The sequence below is a fragment of the Aotus nancymaae genome, unplaced genomic scaffold (assembly GCF_030222135.1).
Source record: "Aotus nancymaae isolate 86718 unplaced genomic scaffold, 86718_ANA_hifiasm-v0.15.2.pri h1tg000003l, whole genome shotgun sequence".
NCBI classification, from domain to species: domain Eukaryota; kingdom Metazoa; phylum Chordata; class Mammalia; order Primates; family Aotidae; genus Aotus; species Aotus nancymaae.
In genome coordinates, this window is record NW_026988414.1 from 20,118,603 (window position 1) to 20,130,221 (window position 11,619).

Below are 11,619 nucleotides of genomic sequence, written 5' to 3' on the forward strand. Positions count from 1 at the left end.
AAACGCCAAATGAAAATGAAAATTATTTACTTCCAAAAATTAAAAACACAAGGATGTCATATTTAAAGAAGGAAATAAAATTGGTTATCCTCATAAATAAAATGTCCTGGGCATAAATAAACCAATAGTTTCTGTCTAATATAGTGTTAAAGATCAGAATCTGCTGTTGTTTAATTTTATCTTCTAATTACAAAGTATTATTTTTTAAATCTTACATTTTGCTTCCTAATATTTCCTGTAATCTAACATAAAAAATATTTTTTAGCTTATAATTGCCCCAGGAGTAGAAGCAACTGCCTTGATAATTCGACAGATTGCTGACCACAATTTAATGACCTCAAAGAGAGATCCTCATGAATGGTTGGATAAATCCTGGCTTGAAGTTTCACCGTCTGAGGTATATTTTCTAAATGTATAAATTAGATATTAGCAAAGCAAGTATAAAACCCTGTATTTGAATTTACTTTCTGGTAACAATTTTTCCCCAAATGTCTCAAATTGAGTGGTAGGTGCAATGACAACATTTTTAATCTGCTGCAATGAGTAGAATAAAATGGATCACTTTCAAAAGACTACTGACTGATTACTTCTTAAATTCTTTTCTAGGAAGAAATGTACTTACTTGATTTTCCATGTATTAATCCATTGGTGGCTCAGCTCATGCTAAATAAAGGACATTCACTGCATTGGATATTATTAGCAACTCTGTGTCAACTTCAGGAACTCCTACCTGAAGTTCCAGAAAAAGTGTTAAAGGTTAGTTATTTGAGATCTGTATTCTGATATGAATACATATTATTATTTCCTTTGAATTTGAGTATTTTTACAATAGGATTTTTAAAATGAAGTTATCCAAGTTTAATTGTTTTGGACTCCAAATAGCAAAGAAATAATTTACTTGAATGAAATTTCATATAGACTTTTCATTAACTATCAATTATATTATACATTTTATTTCATTTTATTTATTTTTATTATTATGGTTTTTTTTTTGAGACAGAGTTTCACTCTTGTTGCTCAGGCTATAGTGCAATGGTACAATCCCAGCCCACTGCAACCTCCACCTCCGAGGTTCAAGCAATTTTCCTGCCTCAGCCTTCCAAGTAGCTGGGATTACAAGCATGCACCACCACACCCGGCTAATTTTGTATTTTTTTTTAAGTAGAGACAAGGTTTCACCACGTTGGTCAGTTTGGTCTCAAACTCCTGACCTCAGGTGATTCACCCACCTTGGCCTTCCAAAGTGCTGGGATTACAGTATTTTTTTCTTTTCTGAGATGGAGTCTCCCTCTGTCACCCAGGCTTGAGTGTAATGGTGTGATCTCAGCTCACTGCAACCTCCACCTCCTGGGTTCAAGAGATTCTCGTGCCTCAGCCTCGTGAGCAGCTGGGACTATAGGTGTGCACTACCATACCTGGCTAAATTGTGTATTTTTAGTAGAGCTGGTCTCAAGCTCCTGACCTCAGGTGATCTAACTGCCTCAGCTTCCCAAAGTGCTGGAATTACAGGCATGAGCCATAAACCCCCGCCTATGTTATACATTCTAAAGCTATTTTATACAGATAAATTCAATATAGTCAGCTTATCACACTTCAAATCATTTTGGAATATTATTATGCTCACAGAAAATTCAATTATGCACCCTGTTCACATGTATTTACATCACCTCTTCCAAACATTCCTAACACACCCTTCATTCTAGCTGTAAAGAGAACTTTAAACTTATTTGCAATATTTTAAAATTCTTATCAAGGAAATAGTATTCATGTATGAATTGTATAACTAAAAATTCTATTATATTTGCTGTGAGCCTAAAATTGTTCTGAAAAAATAGACTATTAAAAATTCTATTACAAGTGATTTAAAAATATGTATGACTTACAATGACTTTGTCTTTTAATAGAGCCTAATGATTTCATGTTCTTAATACCTGGATCAATGTAATATCTATGAATAGACTACTTATTTATATTTTGCCTTCTTTCTGTATAGATAAGCATCATTATTTCTATTTACTAAACTGTTTGTATTATATTAATTTTTTAGCATTTTTGTAGTATCACTTCCCTATTCAAGATTAGTTCTTCTTCCATAACAAAATCACCGCAAATTTCATCACCTCAGGAAAATAGGAATCAGATTAGGCCCTTGTCTTCTCAGAGTTCAACTTCTGATTTAGACTTCGTCATTCAAGAACATAATGAATGTTATCAGTATTTAGGATTAGGAGAGACATTGCAGGAAGACACAACCACCACTTCGAATTACAACTCTTCCATTATGGAACTAAAAGAAATGGCAGGGTTTTTACCACCTGTGACTTCATACAATCAGACCAGCTACTGGAAAGACTCCAGTTGTAACCCTGATAATGTGCAGAATACTCCTTTTCTAATTAATATAGAATCAAGGAGACCGGCTTATAACTCCTTTCTAAACCACAGTGAGTCAGAGTCAGATGTCTTTTCTTCGGGTCTAACACAAATGAACTGTGAAACTATAAAATCACCAGTTGACACTCAGAAGAGAGTGTCAGTTGTCCCCAGTTTTATAAACTCTCAGAAAAGAAGAACACACGAAGCAAACAGTTTTGTAAATAAAGAAGTAGCTGACCCTATCTTTTTACTAGAGGGCTCTCAATCTCCTCTTCATTGGAACTTTAAGAAAAATATATGGGAACAACAGAATCACTCGTTCAACTTACAATATGGTACAGAGCAGACTACGTGTAACAAATTGTACTCTCAGAAAGGTAATTTATTCACTGATCAGCAAAAATGTCAATCAAATGAGTTTGAAGGCCTCACATGTGAAAGTTCAAATGAGACTTTCTGGAGAGAATTACCATCTGTCCCCAGTTTGGCTTTATTTTGTGCTTCTGATTCTAATGCAAATCAAAAAGAATTCGACAGCCTTTATTTCTACCAAAGATCTGGAAAAAGTTTAGGAGAGAAAAGGCACTCTGAATCTTCATTTAACTCAGGAGACAAGGAATCGTTAACAGGTAATACTATCCAGTAGATGACAAAACTATTCTCAAATTTAATTTAAAAAGATAAAACCATCTCCAAATTTAATTTTTTTTTGTTTTAATGACTACACTTAAAAAACCTCTCTAATAGCTGTTAGGTAAAGGAGAAAATCTAAACTCTAAAATAAATGCAAAGAAAATATATTATGTTAAATTCTTATAGCCTTAAGTGAACTAAGCAGTCAACTTAAGAAGTTAAAAATAAAAGCAGTACAACTCTAAGTAAAGCAGAAAACTAAAATCAACAAAGATTAAACAGAGGAATCAGTGAATTAGAAAATTCACTGATATAGGTATATTTAATTGACTAATATTTATTAAAAGAGCCTTATTAGGTGCCAGTCTCTATTCTAAGTCCTTTTTTGGATTATTTAATTCTAACAATTCCATTAAATAGGTACTATCATTAGCTCCATTTTGGTGGATGCTTTTGAGTTTTCTGAACATTTAAGCATATCAAATTTTTAAAAGAACAATTTAATTTTCTTATTTCTAGTGATTCTAGCTTTTCTTTCGCTGTCATTTCTTATTGCATTGACCCAAGCTTCTAAAACAAAATATTAAATCTAACGGCCATACAAAGGTGGCCTTCCCCAGGATAGAAGAAAAAGAGAAGGGCAGGGGGAAGCTTAAGTTGCAAACTTCTGTTTTTCATAGGTCCTTTTGTTAGGCCTGAGAGGGACCAAGAAAATCTTGTATTCTTTGTTTTGTTTTTAAAAGGCCTCCCAAATTGTACAAGCTCCGGGACTTATAATACTTGAATTTGCTCACATTTAATAGTCACAACTTGTTTTGTTCTTTACTTTTTTGGGAAGTATCCTGTGTCTAGTTTTGTGTGAACTTCTATGAAAAATAGATGCTGAATTTTATCCAAACTCTTTTTAGTACTTATTGGGAAAAATCAAATGTGTTTTCTCTATTGTCTTCTTCATGTCAAAGATTATACTTACAGGTTTACTAATATTAAATTATCTTTACCATTTCTGTGATTAACATAACTGATTTTTGAGGGATGATTCTTTTTTTTCATTTTTATATTTTTATTTTATTTAATATTTCATGCTACCTTGTCTAAGAGATTTTTTTTTTCTTTTTTAAAGTCAGTGTCTCCCTCTGTAGCTCAGGCTGGAGTACAGTGGTGTGCTTGGCTCACTGCCACTTCCACCTTTCCAGCTCAAGCGATCCTCCCGTCTTAGGCTCCCAAGTAGCTGAGATTACAGGCTCACACCACCACACCTGGCTAATTTGTTTCTATTTTTAGTAGATACAGGATTTTCTTATGTTGTCCAGGCTGATCTTGAACTCCTGGGCTCTAGCGATCCACCTGCCTTGGCCTCCCAAAGTGCTGGGATTACAGGCATGAGCCACTGGGCCCAGCCTAAGAGATTCTTTTAATATGCTGTTAAATATGGTAGCTAATATTTATTTATGATTTTCATGTCTATGTTCATGAAATTAGATTGTGTTCTTTATTTGTGCATCACATTTTGACATAAAGGTTATGCTAACTTCATAAACTAGATGAAAATTTAATCTTTTCTACTCTGAAACAAAATACATATGTGAATTACTATATGTTCTTGAGCACAGGGAACTCCAACATATAACCTCCCATTTTTCAATGAGAAGATCTAGAAGTCGTTTTTAAATAAATTCTAACATTTAAACTTTAGGTATATGAGTAGAATAGTCAAACATCTACCTACATTTTAATTCACTAATTTAGTTACATATTTTTAAATCACATACTCTATAAAATAATGTCAGTTTAGAAATATTAATTTCTTCCACTTTTCAAGTTATTTCCATGAAATAATTTTATTCAAACAGTTCACATGAATCTTTGATACTAGTATCTTCATTCACTATGGCAAATTTTATTTAACTGATTTTTCATAGTACATCATTACCTCCAAATACATTGTTTAAGGTACAACACTTTTTGAATTAATACTGGCACAGCCTTGGAAATTTTATCCAACGCCATTAGTGTAATCCATCACCTGAAGTTAATTTTCCATTTGTCCCGAAATGTACATATGTGCTCTCTATGATATAATTACTTACTTCATTGCTTTATTTTTATTTGTTGGCATGTCTGTTTAACAAAACACATAGATTTTTAAACTTATTGTTATTACTGACAGAGTCTTGCTCTGTCACCCAGGCTGAATCATCCCTCTTCAACCTCTTGAGTAGCTGGAACGTAAGACATGCACCACCACGCCCAGATAATTTTTGTATTTTTTGTAGAGAAAGGTCTTGCCATGTTGCCCAGTCTGGTCTCAAACTCTTGGTCTCAAGCAATCTGCTTGGCTTAGCCTTCCAAAGTGCTGGGATTACAGGTGGAAACTACTGCATCTGGCCCTGCCTTTTAAACTTTTAAATAATGGTATCACAACTCTTACAATTATGAGATTATATCCCCAGGGATAATTATTACAACTGATTTAAATTTTTTAGTTTTCCATTTTACTGATTTAATAATTGGCCTCTATAAGTATCAAAATCTAGGATATTTGACGTTAATGTATCATATATTAAAAAGCCATATAAGGTGAGTTCTTACATGATCACCACCTATCATTCATCAGGGCTTAGGATAAATTTCACATTATAGCTATGGGTCAAGGAGCAAGCTAATGAGGGAAAACTTAAAAGCAAGAGTATTAAAAATGGCATATTAAAGACTGGAATGGAAGCTGAATATGAGCTACTAATGCCATTTTTAAATATGGTATTCTAATTTTTATTTTTTTCTTAGTGATCTATTATAATTTTCAGCCAAGAGTGGGGTTTTTTTCATGTTGGTTTTTTTTTTTTTTTGAACTTTTGTTATTTCTGACAACTGCATTGCTGTCAGTTTATTATTTACCCCTTCCATTTATTAATGATGATTCTTTCTCCAACTTGGCAAGGATGTAGTAAATTTTGCTCATAATATCCAAAATGGTGGTAATCCTTCAAAACTGTTTTCATCTGTGAATTTACTTGGGACACTTTGTATTGGTCAGCTGGAAATTTGTGTGTGCCTTATAATTGAACATGTGGATACTAATATAGGGATAACTATATGTAGATATCCATATATAAATAATATGTGGATATCCATACATAAATAATATACAGAAAATAAATTGGAGTTATTAAATAGGTGCAAAATATACATTCATTTCATGGGAAAGCTTCCTGGCAGCTCTAGAAAAAGAAATGTTAGTATTTTTAGAAATTTTAGAATTAGCTGTGAGGGATTGATATGCAGGAAAAAAACATTGTTTCTATCACATTGGCAGCTTAAAATCAGCCATGGTGGGGGGCATCTTCATACCACAAAAATTGTCAAATGCTGTAAATCAGGCCTTTCCCTGTTTTCCCCACACCACCCCAAGAGCTGGTTGATAAACATTTACCAGCATGCTACTGGTAGTCCAGGCTCTCCCACAGCTTTACAGTGAAGGACCAAGGTCCTGTCATCATTAATATTCCCTGTGTTTCATCTAATTGTTCATTTAAGGATTCTTTAACTTCTTAATTGGAGTTAAAAATTTGTTTTCCAGACATGCCTTTAAAGACATGAATTTACAGACAGATTTCCTAAGTACATAACATCTCCCTGAAAAGAAATTATCCTTAGTGAAAATGATGCCTCATAGAGGGTATATGTTCCTGAGAAGAAAATTAGCCCAAGTGAAAAAAATCTGCAGTCAGGAATAGGAAGGGCAAACTAAAAAAAAGAAGAAGAAAAAAAAAAACTGTGAAAGAATTGTATACACTCTCACCACAAAGATGGATACCAGGTACACAGAGACCAGGCATATGCCTTTGTTTTAGGTTCAAAGTCTGTCACAATGAGCCTCTAATTTATATCCTAATTAATGAGGACTCATTAGAAACTTTCAGAAATTAGGAAGCCCTGGCTGAGTTGCTTCCCAAACCATTTGGATTGTTTTTACTTAAAAATGTTAGAACTAGGACAGACCTTAGAGATTATGTATTATAACTTTTCATTTCACAGAAGAGAAAATTGAAATCCAGGGTGATTTAACTACTTCTGCAAGGCATAAGCATCAAAATATATGCATTTATTACTAATTTTTAATACTAGGCCATTAGGTACAGAGGCATTTGTTTTAAAACATACTCTTTAATAGTTATTATTTTATCCTAGTTTAGAAATTTTGACACTTCGTAGATAGATGATGAAGACACAGAATCCATTTGAATAGTAAGGAAAAAATATACTTAACTATTGTAAGCAATAAAATGGTTTTCCTTTTTCTTTTTTAAACAGGTTTGATGTACTCACAACGACCACAATTCAAAAAACGACGTCTAGCATATGAAAAAGTCCCTGGTAGAGTTGATGGGCAGACTCGGCTGAGGTTTTTTTGAAGGAGAAGAGCAGTGCTACATGCTATATCCCACTGCTTTTGATGATAATCCACTAGCAAAATTATTTAGATTTGCTCATACATTAAAGAAAATGCAATTCTTTATACATGTCTCAGTGTTTATGTTTTAAATATTCATAATATGTATTCTGCCCTATGGTTCGCATATTTGTAAGTTAAATATTCTAATATATCAATTAGCAATTATCGTAAGACCCAAATTGTCTTCCAAATACCCCTACACACAAACCATTTAAATGAGTCTCCATCACAGTCTGACCCTTTGAGGCAGGAAGTGAAGATCACCAGTTAACCCTCCCACATCCAAGAAAGTTAAAACCTAGGACAAAATTGAAGTTAGAAAACTTCCATTTTAAAGTATTGTTTTCTGTAAACACATTTTAAGAACAAATGACTAAGAGGAAATATTTGCAATCCAGATCACAGGAAAAAAAGTTTACATTCCTCATATAAAAAGAATTCCTACAATTTGATAGGAAGAAGAGAACCTGATAGAAGAATGGGCAAAATATGTGAATAGATATTTCCTCAGGAAAAAAACAAAAATAGTCAATAAACATTTGCTACAATATGAAGCTTCATTACTTATTAGGCAAATGCAAATTAAAACAATGTTACTGTTTTTTCATCTATCAGTTGCCAAAATTTTTGAAAATTAATACTATCCAATGTCTACATATTGAAGAAAAGACCAATTTCCTACATTGTTTGTACAGCTTCATTAGAGCACAGTTTGTGTAAACCTACTAAGATGAAAAGTGCTCCTTTCTTTTGACTCAACGATCACATTTGCAGGAATCTGTCTTAAAGAAATATTCAGTCACACAATGAAATATATAATTTATAATAGGCAAAAGTTATAGACAATAAAAATGCTATCAGTAGGGGAATAGGTAAACAACTTAGACTATAGAATATCATGAAACTATTAGAAGAAAGTAAGTCTGGGTGCTCTGACAAGGCAGGATGTCCATAATATAAAGAGTAAAAAAAAAAAAAAGAGGGAACAATACATAAAATACTATGTGTTGCACAACTCCATTTTTGTTTTTGAAAAATAGACCTTTGAAAATTCTAAATTTTTCCAAAATGATCACTATATCAGGGAATAACGTGGGCATAAGATGAATTTTACATTCTGATATGCAATTTTGTTTACCAGAAACTCTAGGTGAACTCAAAAATGACACCCACTGAAATAAACTGGATAGGAATACACATAACACACACACACCACATTTCACAAGGTCATTGAGCCATACAATGTAGCCAATGCCACATCTGGTATCTCAACTTTCTGGCTAGATAACCCACCTGTTACTACCTCACAGTAACTTGCCAGTTGCAGCTTGGCTAAGCAGCTTCCTACCTTCCCCTTTCTTTAATTGTTCCCCGCTTTCCTTTCAGGTCTCTGCCATTTTTCTCTCTTTATTCTCTCACTCTTTTTTAATCTCTCTTTTGTTCTTTTTCTTGAGCAGAAAGGGTACCGGCCATGGTCATTAGGCAGGGCTGGCCAGTGGGACAGTGGGGCCTACAGGTTCACGAGCAAACTGAGTATTTTTCAAGGTAAGGAGCCATATATATTATAGTATTTGTGTATCCCTTAACCATTTAGCATGTTTAAAACTGTGCTATCATTTTCATTAGATTTCTGTCTTTTTTATTGTCACTGGCAAAATTTTTTAGTATTAAGTCCCAGCTCCATTTTCCCATAAGCCCTGTGGTGGTTATTGTGTGATTTTACATAGCTTGGTGATTTTTAGGAATACCTGTGTCATGTTATAGCAGCACTGACTGGATATATATTCTTCTTAGCAGCTGCTCAGTATAATCTGCCATGATATATTTAATTATTCTCTCACTAATCAACATTTAGGTTTACTTCAGCTTTGGCATGAAAAATATAGAGACAGACACATTCTCAAACTTTTAACAGCGGGAGATAGAGTAATAAATACAAAGGTTGTCGTTCTTTATAAATTTGGATATATTTTAAAGATACAGCTGAAGAATCAGGGATAGCACCAAGGTTTGTGGCCTAAGAAGAATGACGTTGCCATTTATTGCTATGGGGAAGATTACGAGAAAGGTATAATTTACAGAGCATGGGAGCTCAATTTTTGGGCAAGTTAAATTTGAAATACCTACTTGACTTCCAAGTGGAGATTTTAAGTAGGTATTTCTACTATGTAAGTCTCAAGTTCAATAGAATATATAAATCTGGGAAGTATAAATTTGGGAGTCATCAAAGTATAAATGATATTTAAAGCTATAAAAATGGATAAGATTACCAACATAGTGAATATAGATAGAAAATAGATTTCAAACACCAAGCCATGGTACAACATTAGAAAGAAATAGAGGAAAATGGAAAGAGAATGAGAAGAAGCAATCAGTGATGTAGGAGAAAAACCAGATTTCCTAGAAGCCAAATAAAGATGTTTCCAGAAGGAGAGTGTAATCGGTTGTGTTAACTATTATTGACAAATGAAGTGAGAGGAAGAAAGAGAACCATTGGATTTACCAGTGTGGAGCTCTTTGGTGATCTTGATAGGAGCAGTGTTTGGAGCAGTGGTAGGGCCAGAAGCCTGATTATAATAGATTCCAGAAAGTACAGGAAAGGAAAACAGAAGATGGGGAGTTTAGACAACTCTTTCTGAAACTTTTGCTGATAGATGAGAGATGGGGTATTGGCTAGAGGAAGAAGTCAAGAGAGGGTAGTCTTCACATAGAAAAATCTCATAGTGTTTGTAAATGGATGGGACAAATCCAGTACAGGAGCAAATGCTAATGGAGACAGAGACAGAGAGAGATTTGCTGAACAGAAGTCCCTGGGAAGGTGAAAAGAGATGGGATATAGTGCAGACAAGAAGGGAGTTGGTCTTGGCTAGGACCATAGAGAGATCATCCACAGACATGTGGATGTCAATAAACAAATGTTTATTGACTATTCTATTTTATAGAATATTGCTCAATTTGGTTTTATCTGATGTTTTCCTCATGATTAGATTTGGGTTATGTGTTTTGGGGAGAAATGGGATTTGGTGAAGACCTAGAAAGTCTCTTCTCTACTGCACTCTACCATTCTGGTCCCCAAATATCCATTTCATTCATCCTCTCACACATAGAATACAATGAGTCCCACCTCAAGAGAGGAAAACCAAAGTTTCAGCTAGTCACTGCAGGCAGCTCAAAGGCCAGGATTACGAGGTCATGCTTATTTTTCTTCATCGGGGCTAGATATGGCTTCTCAGTCTAGTGACCTAGGAATTTTTTGGTTATCTATTGTCACTTCCCCCACTCTCACACACCAATATTAAAAACACAATAGTGGAGCACAGACTCAGTGAACTTCCCAGATAGAAGGGGAATGAATGAGAGACACACAGAGTCAGTGGTCAGCATTCTGAAATCCAGCCATGCAGGTGTGAAGGCCCTTCTCTGGTAGATCCTCATTTTACTCTCTGGGAGAAACCCTCATCCATGGTTTTCCATCCTCACCCCATCCTCAGCTCATCCCTCTGGAAGTCCTCCCTTATCTATTCTCCTTGGACCCCTTGAGAGAGTGTCTTTCTTAGAGACTACAAAACTTTCTCCACTTGCTTTCTGAAATGTAAGTTTAAGGGCCTAAAGTTAAGTTTATTCGACTTAAAATAAACTTAACTTAAATATAAGTTACAGGACCATTTTCTCAAATCCCCTCAAAAATGTGATGGGTTCTATCTATTTGTTTCCAGTTAGTTCCATGTACCAGTAACTACATCCAATGTTCTTGTTTAGACATAATCCTCATGCTTAATTTATGTATTTATTTTTGCTTCCTTGTACCATGCCTCTTTAAACCTTAATGACAGTTTTTTGTTTTGTTTTAGTTTGTTTTGTTTTGAGATGGAGTCTTGCTCTGTCGCCCAGGCTGGAGTGCAGTGGCGGGACCTCGGCTCACTGCTACCTCCGCTTCCCAGGTTCAAGCAATTATCTGCCTCAGCCTCCTGAGTAGCTGGGATTACAGGCACCAGCCACCATGCCCAGCTGATTTTTGTATTTTTAGTAGAGACGGGGGTTTCACTATGTTGGCTAGGACGGTCTTGACCTCCTGACCCCATGATCCACCTGCTTCAGACTCCCAAAGTGCTGGGATTACAGGTGTGAGCCACCGCACCTGACCTATGACAGTT

The 11,619-nt window shown here is 34.7% G+C and overlaps 1 protein-coding gene across 1 annotated transcript in view; it reads left to right on the forward strand.

Annotated features, from left to right (window-relative positions):
- Positions 1-7,526, forward strand: part of SHOC1 (shortage in chiasmata 1) — an 88,777-nt gene extending 81,251 nt beyond the window's left edge. Inside the window, exons 22-25 of the mRNA XM_064378953.1 lie at positions 266-397; positions 607-756; positions 2,048-3,005; positions 7,324-7,526. Coding sequence (XP_064235023.1) covers positions 266-397; positions 607-756; positions 2,048-3,005; positions 7,324-7,424 — 1,341 coding nt within the window. The 3' untranslated portion in view covers positions 7,425-7,526. The remainder of the gene's footprint in view (positions 1-265; positions 398-606; positions 757-2,047; positions 3,006-7,323) is intronic.
- The last annotated feature ends 4,093 nt before the right edge of the window (positions 7,527-11,619 follow it).